Source organism: Pongo abelii, chromosome 16, assembly GCF_028885655.2.
Source record: "Pongo abelii isolate AG06213 chromosome 16, NHGRI_mPonAbe1-v2.0_pri, whole genome shotgun sequence".
NCBI lineage: Eukaryota > Metazoa > Chordata > Mammalia > Primates > Hominidae > Pongo > Pongo abelii.
The window spans coordinates 44,253,510-44,268,709 of NC_072001.2; the positions used below are offsets into that span (position 1 = coordinate 44,253,510).

The 15,200-nt window shown below is 44.1% G+C and overlaps 1 protein-coding gene across 14 annotated transcripts in view; it reads left to right on the top strand.

The window, feature by feature from the left end:
- The window catches only part of NUSAP1 (nucleolar and spindle associated protein 1), a 47,270-nt gene that overhangs the window by 13,805 nt on the left and 18,265 nt on the right, over positions 1-15,200 (top strand). For 6 of the 14 annotated variants that reach the window (XM_024232255.3, XM_024232261.3, XM_054532602.2 and 3 more), the window contains exons 3-6: positions 2,814-2,957; positions 4,699-4,840; positions 9,727-9,828; positions 11,835-11,944. In XM_024232255.3, coding sequence (XP_024088023.2) covers positions 2,814-2,957; positions 4,699-4,840; positions 9,727-9,828; positions 11,835-11,944 — 498 coding nt within the window. The remainder of the gene's footprint in view (positions 1-2,813; positions 2,958-4,698; positions 4,841-9,726; positions 9,829-11,834; positions 11,945-15,200) is intronic. The other 8 variants (XM_024232257.3, XM_063716584.1, XM_024232258.3 and 5 more) reach the window with 2 other exon arrangements.

Here is a 15,200-nt window from a genome sequence, read left to right on the forward strand (position 1 = left end):
GAAACCATCCTGGCCAAAATGGTGAAACCCCATCTTTACTAAAAATACAAAAATTAGCCGGGCGTGGTGGCACGCACCTGTAGTCCCAGCTACTCGGGAGGCTGAGGCAGGAGAATCGCTTGAACTCAGGAGCCAGAGGTTGCAGTGAGCCGAGATTGTGCCATTGCACTCCATCCTGGGCAACAGAGCCAGACCCCGTCTCAAAAATAAATAAATAAATAAATAAATAAATACTGATGTATGGCCAGGCACAGTGGCTCACACCTGTAATCCCACCACTTTGGGAGGTCAAGGTGGGTGGATCAACTGAGGTCAGGAGTTCGAGACCAGCCTGGCCAAAATGGTGAAATTCCGTCTCTACTAAAATACAAAAATTAGCTGGGCATGGTAGCATGTACCTGCAATCCCAGCTAGTCATAAGGCTGAGGCAGGAGAATTGCTTGAGCCTGGGAGGTGGAGGTTGCAGTGAGCCAAGATTACACCACTGCACTCCAGCCTGGGCAACAGAACTAGACTCTGTCTCAAAACAAAAAAAATACTGATGATAGGCCTCACTAAACCCCAAGCCAAATAAATAGACTATCGGCCGGGCGCAGTGGCTCACACCCGTAATCCCAGCGCTTTGGGAGGCCAAGGCGGGTGGATCACCTGAGGTCAGGAGTTCGAGACCAGCCTGGCCAATATGGTAAAACCCCGTCTCTACTAAAAATACAAAAGTTAGCCAGGTGTGGTGGCAGGCGCCTGTAATCCCAGCTACTTGGGAGGCTGAGGCAGCAGAATCGCTCGAACCCGGGAGGTGGAGGTTGCAGTGAGCCAAGATCGCGCCATTGCACTCCAGCCTGGGGGCAAGAGTGAGACTTCGTCTCAAAAAATAATAATAATAATAATAAAATAAATAAATAAATAGACTATCAAGGGATGGCCTGTGGCCATAATAGTGAAATAGACTGACTACTAATAGTGAAATAGACTGACTGCTAATAGTGAAATAGACATCTGGTAGACTGCCTGTAATCAGTCTACCAGATGTCTCCTACCCTCTAAAATATTGGAAGATTTCTCATTAAGGAAATTAAATAGTTATCAGACAAAGGCTCCTGCCTTTGGGCATTCAAGCAACCACCAGCATAATGGCCTCCTCCCTACCCAAGGAATCCTGCCAAATAACACACATTTCCTGCACACTCAAGCTCCTAATGAGGTTTTTCCTGATTTGCTATGAAATATGAATAGACATGGCCGGGCGCGGTGGCTCACGCCTGTAATCCCAGCACTTTGGGAGGCCGAGGTGGGCGGATCACAAGGTCAACAGATCGAGATCATCCTGGCTAACAGGCGAAACCCCATCTCTACTAAAAATACAAAAGATTAGCCAGGCGTGGTGGCAGGCACCTGTAGTCCCAGCTACTCAAGAGGCTGAGGCAGGAGAATGGCATGAACCCAGGAGGTGGAGCTTGCAGTGAGCTGAGATCATGCCACTGCACTCCAGCCTGGGCAACAGAGTGAGACTCCGTCTCAAAAAAAAAAAAAAAAGAAAGAAAACAGACTGGGCATAGAGGCTCACGTGTGTAATCCCAACATTTTGCGAGGCCAAGGCAGGAGTATGACTTCAGCCTAGGAGTTCACAACCAGCCTGGGCAACATAGTGAGACCCCATTTCTACAAAATTAAAACAATTAGCTAGGTGTGGTAACACATACCTGTGGACCCAGCTGATTGGGAGGCTGAGGCGGGAGGGTCAGTTGAGCTCCGGAAATTGAGGCCGCAGTGAACTTAGATCAAGCCACTGTAATCCAGCCTAGGCAACAGAGCAAGACCTTGTCTCTAAAAAAGAAAGAAAGAAAGAAAGAAAAATATGACCCTAAAGGAAATGAAGATAATACAAAATATAACTCCTGGCTTAGCCTCCTGAGTAACTGGGATTACAGGCATGTGCCACCATGCCTGGCTAATTTTTGTATTTTTAGCATAGACAGGGTTTCACCGTGTTGGCCAGGCTGGTCTCGAACTCCTGACCTCAGGTGATCCACCAGCCTCGGCCTCCCAAAATGCTGGGGTTACAGGTGTGAGCCACTGTGCCCGGCTTAATAAATTTTTAATAATTTTAAGTAGAGATGGGGTTTTGCCATGTTGCCCAGGCTGGTCTCAAAGTCCTGGGCTCGAGTGATCCACCTGCCTCAGCTTCCCAAAGTGCTGGGATTACAGGTGTGAACCACTGCACCTGGCCCAATTTCTGTATTTATTCACACTAAATACTTGAAATAGTAAATATTTGAATGTTTTACTACCCTAATTTATTAATTTGGGTTGCTAAGTGTGATTATTTCTTTTTAAATACTCTATAAGGGTTTGTTTGTTTGTTTGTTTGTTTGTTTTTGAGACAGAGTTTCGTTCTTGTTGCCCAGGCTGGAGTGCAATGGCGCCATCTTGGCTCACTGCAACCTCCCCTACCCGGTTCAAGTGATTATCCTGCCTCAGCCTCCCAAGTAGCTGGGATTACAGGCATGCACCACCATGCCCGGGTAATTTTCTATTTTTAGTAGAGATGGAGTTTCACTATGTCAACCAGGCCGGTCTTGAGCTAACCTCAGGTGATCCACTCGCTTCGGTCTCCCAAAGTGCTGGGATTACAGGCGTGAGCCACCGTGCCTGGCCTAAATATAATTCTTGTCTTTGCCTACAATTTACCGCTAGAGTTTTAAATTTTTTCTTTTGCATATGTAATATGTCTTTTATTCTGTCTAAATTCTGATTCTTCCTGAGCATTATAACTGTAGACATAGCACATAGCAGATTAATACCTCTCTTTTCAGGATGAAAGTCAAACTTCTGCATCCTCTTGTGATGAGACTGAGATACAGATCAGCAACCAGGAACAAGCTGAGAGAGAGCCACTTGGCCATGTCACCAAAACAAGGAGAAGGTGCAAGACTGTCCATGTGGACCCTGACTCACAGGTGAATGGAAATATACAAACTGAAAATATACCACCTATGCCAAAATTGGCATACTTTTACGGAGATTTCTTTTTAAATTCCCATGTGATGTCATGTGTTTGTAAGCTTGCTGTGTGCTGTAAGCTCCATGAAAGCCCAGACCCAAGTCCAGCTGCTCATCACTGCATCCCAGGGCTTGGGCCTCAGGAAGCACTTTTTAAGTATTAAGCTCACGTTAAATATTTATTGTATAAATATGAACATTCATTGAGTGTTCACTTAAGTGAGGTGTAGTAGATAGGAAGGAAAGAGAAACAAGCATTAAATGTGTTTTTTGTTGTTTTTTCATTTGTTTGTTTAAATTCTCCTTCCTACCTTGTCCCTGGCCTGGTGATCACCCTGTACTTAGTCTTTCAGCAGTGTGATCACATGATTAGCAAAGGGCTTCCCTCGCTTGCTTTCCGTAGACTCTGGTTTTATTCTTTTATCTTATCCTTTTATTCAAATGTAATTTTTACAAAGCACACTCTTTTTTTTTCTTTTTTTTTTTTGAGACAGAGTTTCACTCTTGTTGCCCAGTATGGAGTGCAATGGCACCATCTCAGCTTACTGCAACCTCCACCTCTCAGGTTCAAGCAATTCTCCTGCCTCTGCCTCCTGAGTAGCTAAGATTACAGGTGGCCACCACCACGCCCAGCTAATTTTTGTATTTTTAGTAGAGACGAGATTTCACTATGTTGGCTGGGCTAATCTCGAACTCCTGACCTCTAGTGCTCTACCCACCTCGGCCTCCCAAAGTGCTGAGATTACAGGTGTGAGCCACCATGCCCAGCCCTGAAACACAGTCTTAATTTTCTTTTCTATGATCATATTGTTGCAGTAAACTGAGGAACGGAGAGACTAATACGGAGTACAGGAGGATTTGTTTATTTTAGGCAAGCACCGGCTCAGAGGATTCACATCTAAAAGCTGAGCCTTGAACAAAGACTGAGCGGGTTTTTATAAGTGGCTTTACAGAAGCAAAATAAAAGCAATTAATCATACAGTAACAGGTTACATAATCTATAGCATAACATAACTTGTGACTTAGCCAGTGGCCTTGTAGCTGCATTAAAAGAAAAACACGAACTGGCTAAATACAGACATTTGTAAAATATAATCATGCTAATCATGCTTAAGAAGCCCAGGAAAAGAGTAACAGTAAAAGAACTTGTCTTTCTCTTTTTTTTTTTTCTTTCAACCTTGCTCTGGAACCAGGGGTTGGGGGGAGGGTGGTGTCTGAAGCTTATTCCTTTGGCCTTGGCTATTTGGACAGCGTTATCTTCTAACTGTCTTCAAAGTGAGCCACTAGGCAGAGGAAAACTTGTTCTTTTCTTTTTAACTCTTGCTTTGCTACATTCTGGGCCTTAGTTTTTACTTTTCTTGGAGTGAATAAATGCAGTACTTATTATTATTTAAATTTCTGCCTCAATATAGTCACTTGCTCAATAGACTATCTAGGTTTCTTCATTTGTCCTTGCTAAGAGAGCTAATCTTGCCATTCCTATTTTCCTCTTAATGTGCCCTAGTATCTCCTGTTCTCAAATTTACATTCTCGTGACACTTGATAAGGCAGAGAACCAAATCTGCCACCAAAAATCTCATTCTCCTACTTTTCTTCCTTTAACCCCTCTTCCTCCTTCACTTTGGTACTTATCTTTGGAAGGCAGCAATTACTTCTTATTTATCATCGAAATCTTTTATTTCCTTTTTAAATTTGTAGCAGAATCATTCAGAGATAAAAATAAGTAATCCCACTGAATTCCAGAATCATGAAAAGCAGGAAAGCCAGGATCTCAGAGCTACTGCAAAAGTTCCTTCTCCACCAGACGAGCGCCAAGGAGCTGAGAATGCTGTTTCCTCAGGTAAACGTGGAATAAATGGTATGTCAAGTAACTTTAAAAACCAAAATTGCTAGAAGTAGCCAGGTACATTAATTTCCTAGGACTGTCGTGACAAAGCACCACAAACTGAGCAGCTTAGAACAACAGAAATTTACTCTTTCATAGTTCTAGAGGCTGGAAGTCCAAAATCAATGTGTCAGCAGGACCATGCTTCTCTGAGACTCTGGGTGGAATCCTTCCTTGCCTCTGACTACTTTGCGATGGCTGTCGACGCTTGGTGTTCCTTGGCTTGCAGCTGCATCATACCGGTCTCTGGCTCTGACAGCACATGACATTCTCTCTCTATGTCTTCTTAATAGGACACCAGTCATACTGGATTAGGATCCACCCAAATAGGCCAAGCATAGTGGCTGGTGCCTATAATCCCATTACTTTAGGAAGCCAAGTCAGGAGGATTGCTTGAGCCTAGGAGTTCAGGACCAGCCTGGGCAACATGGCGAGACCCTGTCTCTACAAAAAGTCAAAGAATCAGCCAGCCATGATGGTGCACATCTGTGGTCCCAGCTACTCAGGAGGCTCAGGTGAAAGGGTTGCTTGAACCAAGGAGGTTAAGGCTGCAGTGGGCCATCTTCATACCGCTTCACCCCAGCATGGACAGAGTGAGACCCTATCTCAAAAAATTAAAAGAACATCCAAATGATGTCATTTTAACCTTAATACATCCGAAAAAAAATTCCTATATCTAAATAAGGTCATATGACAGGTACCAGTGGTTAGGACTTCAACGTATCTTTTAGGGGGTCACAATTCAACCCATAGCACCATGTTATAGAATTTCTTTTTTTTTTTTTTTTAGACAGAGTCTTGCTCTGTTGCCCAGGCTGGAGTGCAATGGTACAATCTTGGCTCACTACAACCTCTACCTCCTGGGTTCAAGCGATTCTCCAGCCTCAGCCTCCCAAGTAGCTGGGATTACAGGCTCGTGCCACCAGGCCCAGCTAATTTTTGTATTTTTAGTAGAGACAGGGTTTCACCATGTTGGCCAGGCTGGTCTCAAACTCCTGACCTCGTGATCCACCCACATCAGCCTCCCAAAGTGCTGAGATTACAGGCGTGAGCCACTGCACCCGGCCTTCCTTTCGCTTTCTTTTGCCTACTAAACCTCTGCTCCTAAAAAATAAAAAATAATAATAAATAAATGAAAATAAAATATCTCAGTATTAGTTTCACCTGGGCAAATCTGCTAGGGCCCTGAGCCTTGCCAGAGGAGGAGTTAGAGAGACTGAGAGAGGACGATTCATTCCAGTTATCCACCAAGCAGTTAAATCTGGAATTTCTAATCCTGAGCCTTCTCATTTTCTCTAAAACTGTGAGTGCCATACTGAATCTAGAAAATTACAGGATTTCTTGGGTTTGAGATGGGCTTGGGAATCTTCAGTTTTTAACAAGTCTCCCAGGTAATTTTTAATTTTTATTTATTTATTTATTTTTGAGACAGGGTCTTGCTTTGTTGCCCAGGCTAGAGCGCAGTGGCACGATCTCAGCTCACTGCAGCCTCAGCCTCCTGAGTAGCTGGGACTACAGGCATGCACCACCATGCCCAGCTAATTTGTGTATTTTTAGTAGAGACAGGGTTTCACCATGTTGTCCAGGCTGGTCTCAAACTCCTGAGCTCAAGTAATCTGCCCACTTCAGCCTCCTAAAGTGCTGGGATTACAGGTGTGGTCACCATGCCCAGCCAACATTTTTTAATACAGGCCAGTTTTTTGTCCTCTGAGTTGGTTTGTCTAATATGTCCTCATGCTTAGAATCAGACTGTGGGCTGTTGGTAGGAATCCCAAAGAGTAACGCCGTTGCTTCCTCAGTAAGCACCCTAGGAGGCACAAGTGCTGGTTTTTCCTATGGCTAGTCACGTTAACTTCCATCAGTTGGTTATGGTGGTGTCTGCTAGGTTGCTCCTTTGTGAAGTTACTCTTTTACCACTTGGAATTAGTAAGTATCCTGTGGAGAGTTACTCTACATAAATATCCTTTCTTTGTTAGTTTTGTTTTGTTTTGAGACAGAGTCTCTCTGTTACCCAGGCAGGAGTACAATGACAGGATCTCAGCTCACTGCAACCTTTGCCTCCCAATCTCAAGCAATTCTACTGCCTCAACCTCCCAAGTAGCTGGGATTACACGTGTGCACCACCATGCCTGGGTAGTTTTTGTTTTTTCAGTAGAGACAGGGTTTCACCATGTTGGCCAGACTGGTCTCGAACTCCTAATCTCAGGTGATCGGCCCACTTCGGCCTCCCAAAGTGCCAGGATTACAGGCGTGAGCCACCGAGCCCTGCCAAATATCCTGTTTCTCATGAAACTTTCACCTCCGGTTTTATAGCCAAAGTCTAAGCAGAAGCCCCTGCGACCATTCCAACTCTGACAGAACATTCTTCTGCCTTGTTTTACGGATACATTGGGGAAACTTAAGGATGAGAACTTTAGAAATGGTATTACTTGGAAACCCACTTGCTTATAAATCAGTGGTTGAAAGAAAAGAAAAAAATAATTAAAAAGAGATGAAAGCTCATTGCATATTTTTAAAATAGATTGCCTGAAGTTGAAAAAGATGTAAGATTGAGGCTTTCTCATATTTGTAAGATTAGACTCATAGCTCTATAGCATATTAGACGGGGCCCTTTATGGTTTAACCCGCTACCTGTCCTATTCTCAACGTCCTCCACTCCCTCTTATGCACCCTACACTTCAGCAATTTCAGCCTACCTCAGTTTCTCTGAATGTCATTATTTCCACTGTACTACAGCTTTATATATCACTGTTGTTCCCTCTGCCTGGAATGGTTCTTTTCCATCCTTGCCTAATAAATTCCATTAAGGTCAAAAAAAATAAAGAAACGACAGAATTTGGAAAATGATTATGGTAAGTGGGAAAAAATACCTAACCTAATATATACCGTAATTTCAACTGAAGTTAAAAAAAATAATAATAAGCTGGCTACAGTGGCACATGCCTGTAGTCCCAGTTACTCAGGAGGCTGAAGCAGAAGTATCACTTGTGCCCAGGAGTTTGAGGCCAGCTGGGCAACATAGTGAGACCTTGTCTTTTAACAGAAGCAAACAGGCCAGGCACAGTGGCTCACGCTTGTAATCCTAACACTTTGGGAGGCCAAGGTGGGTGGATCACCTGAGGTCAGGATCAAGACCAGCCTGAGTAACATGACAAAACCCTGTCTCTACTAAAAATACAAAAATTAGCTGGGTGTGGTAGCTCACACTTGTAATGCCAGCTACTTAGGAGGCTGAGGCAGGAGAATCTCTTGAACCCTGGAGGCAGAGGTTGCAGTGAGCCAAGATCGCGTCACTGCACTCCATCCTGGGCGACAGTGTGAGTCCATCTGAAAACAAACAAACGACCACAACCAAAATAAGTATAGGAAGCAGAGGACCAGAGGAAATATGCCAGACGTTAATGGTGTTTTCTTTGGCTGATTGGATTACGTGACTTTTATCACTTTAGTTGTAACAATATTATGTTCATGATAAAAACTGAAAAAGTTTTTTTAACTGATATATATATATGTTTAATTTATATTAAATAATTTTTTAGTAATAGAGACGGGGTCAGGGCAGGGCGCGGTGGCTCACTCCTGTAATCCCAGCACTTTGGGAGGTCGAGGCAGGCAGATCACGAGGTCAGGAAATGGAGACCACCCTGGCTAACACGGTGAAACCCTGTCTGTACTAAAAATACAAAAAAAATTAGCCGGGTGTGGTGGCGGGCGCCTTATAGTCCCAGCTACTCAGGAGGCTGAGGCAGGAGAATGGCTTGAACCCGGGAGGTGGAGCTTGCAGTGAGCCGAGATCACGCCACTGCACTCCAGCCTGGGCGAAAGAACGAGACTCCATCTCAAAAAAAAAAAAATAGAGACAGAGTCTTGCTGTGTTGCCCAGGCTCATCTCAAACTCCTGGGCTCAAGCCATCCACCCACCTCAGCCTCCCAAAGTGCTGGGATTACAGGCATGAGCCACTGCACCTGGCCAACTTTCTGTATTTTTATTTTGTGTATTTATTTATTTTTTTTTGAGACAGAGTCTCGCTTTGTTGCCAGGCTGGAGTACAGTGGCGTGATCTCGGCTCACTGCAACCTCCACCTCCTGGGTTCAAGCGATTCTCCTGCCTCAGCCTCCTGAGTAGCTGGGATTACAGGCGCTCCCCACCACGCACAGTTAATTTTTGTATTTTTAGTAGAGACAGGGTTTCATCATGTTGGCCAGGATGGTCTCCATCTCTTGAACTCATGATCCACCCGCTTTGGCCTCCCAAATTGCTGGGATTACAGGTGGGAGCCACCGCGGTGCCTGGCCAACTTTCTGATATGTTTATATAACTTCTTCACAGGCGTCAGAAAATTTCTGAATGCCTACTTGAAGCATATGACCTGTAATCGTAGGAATGCTGTAACTAATTCTTTGTGCTCTTTATGTGCTGTTTCTACCACCATCTTGACAGAGCCTACCATGTGAAAATGCTCTGTTAAATTACACACTTTTTTTTTTTTTTCTTAGAGATGGAGTCTCACTCTGTTGCCCAGGCTGGAGTGCAGTTGCGTGATCTCGGCTCACTGCAAGTTCCGCCTCCCGGGTTCACGCCATTCTCCTGCCTCAACCTCCCGAGTAGCTGGGGCTACAGGCACCCGCCACCACGCCCGGCTAACTTTTTGTATTTTCAGTAGAGATGGGGTTTGATAGTTTATAAGCGAGGATGGTCTCAATCTCCTGACCTCGTGATCCACCTGCCTCGGCCTCCCAAAGTGCTGGGATTACAGGCGTGAGCTACCATGCCTGGCCACATATTTCTTAATGAGAACTTTTTTTAAATCCTTCATTATTTCTGTGTCTTTGGATTTAGGTAACAGAGATTCAAAGGTACCTTCAGAAAGAAAGAAATCTCTCTACACAGATGAGTCATCCAAACCTGGAAAAAATAAAAGAACTGCAATCACTACTCCAAGTAAGTTTTGTAGACAAAGCCATAATAAGTAATGGTTGCCCCACTTTGGACTGATGTTGGACTGGAACAGCTGAAAGCATAGAGGCTGGAACCAGTTTACATTCTAGTTCTCTCGTCTTTTAGGTTTGAGATCTTGGGGAACTTACTCATCCTCAATAAACTCACTTCCTCAGTGCAAAGTGGAAATAGTTATACTATAGTATCTATTTCTTTTTTCTTTTTTTGAGACAGAGTCTTGCTCTGTTGCCCAGGCTAGAGTGCAGTAGCGTGAGCTTGGCTCACTGCTACCTCCACCTCCCAGGTTCAAGCGATTCTCCTGACTCAGCCTCCCTAGTAGCTGGGACTACAGGTGTGCTCCACCACGCCCAGCTGATTTTTGTATTTTCAGAAGAGACGGGGTTTCACCATGTTGGCCAGCATGGTCTCAATCTCTTGACCTCATGATCCATCTGCCTCGGCCTCCCAAAGTGCTGGGATTCCAGGCATCAGCCACCCTGCCTGGCCTATAGTACCTATTTCATCAGGTTGATAGATACATAAATTGAGAATACTTTTTCCACTACTGCTTCCCTATCACGGCAAATAGCATGCAGCAAGGATTCAATAAACAACTGATGAATGAATGTACGAACTACTTGGTACAATGCCCACCTTCTAATGAGTTTTTCATAAGTCTAAATGATTCTGGTTTTGGACATGTAAGTCTTCTCTATCTTATATTGTTGGAACATTGCTTGGCACATAGAATGTTGATTATTATATTTATAGTAGTTACAATGCTGCTTATTATATATTCAAAATTCAATAAATGTTCATATACTTAATCAGAATAGGATACAGTTGGGGTCAGCAAACTGCTGGCTGCCTTGGCCTGTCTTGTATCCTTTGAGCTAAGAATGGTTTTTACATTTTTTAAAGAATTTAAAAACAAGAAGAATGGCCAGGCGCGGTTCTCACACCTGTAATCCCAGCGCTTTGGGAGGCCCAAGGGGCTGGATCACCTGAAGTTGGGAGTTTGAGAACAGCCTGGCCAGCATGGTGAAACCCCGTCTCTACTGAAAATACAAACATTAGCCGGGTGTGGTGGCAGGTGCCTTTAACCCCAGCTACTTGGGAAGCTGAGGCAGGAGAATCGCTTGAACCTGGGAGGTGGAGGTTGCAGTGAGCCAAGATCATGCCATTGCACTGTAGCCTGGGCAATAGAGCAAGACTCCGTCTCAAAAATAAACAAATAAATAACATAAAAACAAGAAGAATATGAGACAGAGACCATACCATATGTGGCCATAAAACCTAAAATACTTTTTTTTTTTTTTTTTGAGACGAAGTTTTGCTCTTGTTGCCCAGGCTGGAGTGCAATGGCGCAATCTAGGCTCACTGCAACCTCCACCTCCCGGGTTCAAGCGATTCTCCTGCCTCAGTGTCCTGAGTAGCTGGGATTACAGGCATGCGCCACCACACCTGGCTAATTTTTGTATTTTTAGTAGAGATGGGGTTTCTCCATGTTGGTCAGGCTGGTCTCGAACTCCTGACCTCAGGTGATCTGACCGCTTTGGTCTCCCAAAGTGCTGGGATTACAGGTGTGAGCCACCATGACCGGCCAAGCCTTAAATACTTTTATCTAGCCCTTTATAGAATAAATTTGTCAGTCCTTGACATATAGCATTACAAAATACCAAATTCATGATTAAATAAAGACCACTTGTGACTAACTGGTAGAGGAGAAGATAAATCTTCTACTCTCATCCTCTGGATTAAACCAAGATGTCAATTTAGTGAAATTTGTCAATGGGGAGATGGTGAATGTTTGATAGTTTATAAGATGAATGTGCTTTGCCCCTGAGTTTCCAAAAGCTAAGTATTTTGAAATTAATGTTTTAGGAAAAATTATATTGAAGTTGAATGTCAGGGATGCAAAGAAGAGAATAAGTGTTAACAGAAAAACACAGAGAAGATAAATAAATGGATTTTGTTTTGTTATTAATTTTTATATTGGAACATTCTAGACTTTAAGAAGCTTCATGAAGCTCATTTTAAGGAAATGGAGTCCATTGATCAATATATTGAGAGAAAAAAGAAACATTTTGAAGAACACAATTCCATGAATGAACTGAAGGTATGTAGATAAAATTATGTTCTTAATGGAACTAAACTGTTTGATTATAACTTTGAAACTATATAACACCGTGGGTACAACAACTGGCTGTCACTCTACCAGTAGATTTGTTTGAATTTAATATATCTTTATCCAAAACTTGCTTTCCCCTACCCTGAGAATTTTCAAAGTCCTCTAGATAAAACAGTGAATCCATGGCCAAGCACAGTGGCTCATGCCTGTAATCCCAGTACTTTGGGAGGCCAAGGCAGGTGGATTACCTCAGGTCAGGAGTTCAAGGCCAGCCTGGGTGACATGGTGAAACCCTGTCTCTACAAAAAATACAAAAAATTAGTGGGGGGTGGCACATGCCTGTAATCCCATCTACTCAGGAGGCTGAGGCAGGAGAATCACTTGAACCAGGAGGCCAACATTGCAGTGAGCCGAGATCATGCCACTGCACTCCAGCCTGGGTGACAGAGCAAGACTCCACCTCAAAAAAAAGAAAACGGTGAATCCTGACTATGAGAAACTATTTCCAAAATGGCAATGTCATTCTACTTTCCATATTCAGATGTTTTGCTTATTACTTTCATTGATGATGAACCAACTTATGGCTGAAGCCATCTTCTTTCCCTTGTCCCTTATGTAAAGGAAAATGGGTGATTAATAGTGGCAAACCTGAAGGGTTCCTGTGGTAACAGCTCCCTCGAGGGCTTTCAGTCCAGGTCCCACAGGACTCAAAGCCTCTGCAAGTAAGAGAAGGTGATAAAGTCAACTCTGAGGCTGAGTTAGCAGAGTAGTGAGTAACATTCTAGCAAGTTGATGTTATTGGTATCTGGTGTTAAGGCAGTGCCGAATGGAGGGCAAGAAACACATTTTTAAATATTTATTGATTTATGTATTTTTCTTATAAAGACAGGGTCTCCCTATGATGCCCAGGCTCTCCTTGAACGCCTAGGCTCAAGTGATCCTCCCACCTCAGCCTCCCAAAGTGCTGGGATCACAGGTGTGAGCCACCAGATTATATTTATTTCTATTTGCTGTATTTAATTCTTAACCCCATGTTTATTTTACATAACTTCCCTATTTCTCAAAAAGAATTTAAGGCCTATTCTCAAAATAATGTAAGTTTATGGTATTAAATATAAAATAGTATAGTCAATTTAAAAGCGGCAGAAAATTAGCACTGTTAGTAGGTACAGTATTTACTACCATCAGTCACTCAGCTGAGTTTAAGTTTTCTGGCAGCTAGGGCCAAGAGGAAAACTCACTGGGTGATAAGTTGTAAATAATTTAAGTACTTAAGCTTCTTGGTGAGAAGCTCAATTTAAATAATAAACATTCATTTTAACGATGTAAAACCACTGTTACAACAATTTTTTTTCTTTTTTCTTTTGTTTTTTGAGACAGAGTTTTGCTCTTGTTGCCTAGGCTGGAGGGCAATGGTACAGTCTCAGCTCACTGCAACCTCTGCCTCCCTGATTCAAGCGATTCTCCTGCCTTTAGCCTCCCCAGTAGCTGAGATTACAGGCGCCCACCACCACACCCAGCTAAGTTTTATATTTTTAGTAGAGATGGGTTTTCACCATGTTGGCCAGGCTGGTCTCGAACTCCTGACCTCAGGTGATCAACCCACCTCCCAAAGTACTGGTATTACATGCATGAGCCGTTGCTCCCATCCTCACTATTACCACATTTGAAGGCACTGTTTATCAAACTTTTTCTTTTTTTTGAGACTCAGTCTCACTCTGTCACCCAGGCTGGAGTGCAGTGGTGCGATCTTGGCTCACTGGAACCTCTGCTTCCCGGGTGCAACAGATTATTTTGCCTCAGCCTCCCAAGTAGTTGGGATTACAGGTGCCCACCACCACACCCAGCTAATATTTGTATTTGTAATTTTATTTATTTTTTTTAGATGGAGTCGCATTGTGTTGCCCAGGCTGGAGTGCAGTGACACAATATTGGCTCACTGCAACCTCTACCTCCTGGATTCAAGTGATTCTCCCACCTCAGCCTCCCAAGTACCTGGGATTACAGGCAACCACCACCACACCCGGCTAATTTTTGTTTGTTTGTTTTGATAGGGAGTTTCACTCTTCTTGCCCAGACTGGAGTGCAATGGCGTGATCTTGGCTCACCACAACTTCCACCTCCCAGGTTCAAGCGATTCTCCTGCCTCAGCCTCCTGAGTAGCTGGGATTATAGGTGCCTGCCACCACGCCTGGCTAATTTTTTGTATTTTTATTAGAGACGGGGTTTCACTATGTTGGCCAGGCTGGTCTTGAACTCCTGACCTTGTGATCCACCTGCCTCAGCCTCCCAAAGTGCTGGGATCACAGGCATAAGCCACGACGCCCAGCCCCTGCTAATTTTTATATTTTCAGTAAAGATGGGGTTTCACCATGTTGGCCAGGCTGGTCTCGATCTCCTGACTTCAGGTGATCCACCCACCTCGGCCTCCCAAAGTGCTGAGATTACAGGCATGAGCCACCACTCCTGTCCTCATTGTTACCACATTTGAAGGCACTATTTATCCATCTTTTTTTTTTTTGCGATGAGTCTCACTCTGTCACTCAGACTGGAGTGCAGTGGTACGATCTTGGCTCACTGCAACCTGCACCTCCCGGGTTCGACAGATTTCGCCAGCATGGCAAAACCCTGTCTCTACTAAAAATACAACAATTACCCGGCTGTGGTGGTGGGTGCCTGTACTCCCAGCTACTCGGGAGGCTGAGACAGGAGAATCGCTTGAACCCAGGAGGTGGAGGTTGCAGTGCATGGAGGTCACACCACTGCACTCCAGCCTGGGCAACAGACCAAGACTCCATCTCAAAAAAGAAAAAAAATTGGCCAGGCGTGGTGGCTCACACCTGTAATCCCAGCACTTTGGGAAGCTGAGGCAGGCGGATCACCTGAGGTCGGGGGTTTGAGACCAGCCTGACCAACATGGAGAAACCCCATCTTTACTAAAAATACAAAATTATCTTGGCATGGTGGCGCATGCTTGTAATCCCAGCTACTCGGGAGGCTGAGGCAGGAGAATTGCTTGAACCCAGGAGGCAGAGGTTGCAGTGAGCCGAGACCATGCCATTGCACTCCAGCCTGGGCAACAAGAGTGAAACTCCATCTCAAAAAATAATAATAATAATTTAAGTTAATTTAAAAAAGGTTTCAGCCAGACACAGTGGCTCACACCTGTCAATCCACAACTTTGGGAGGGTTAGGCCGAAGGATCACTTGAGCCCCGGTATTGAAGACCAACCTGGGCAATACA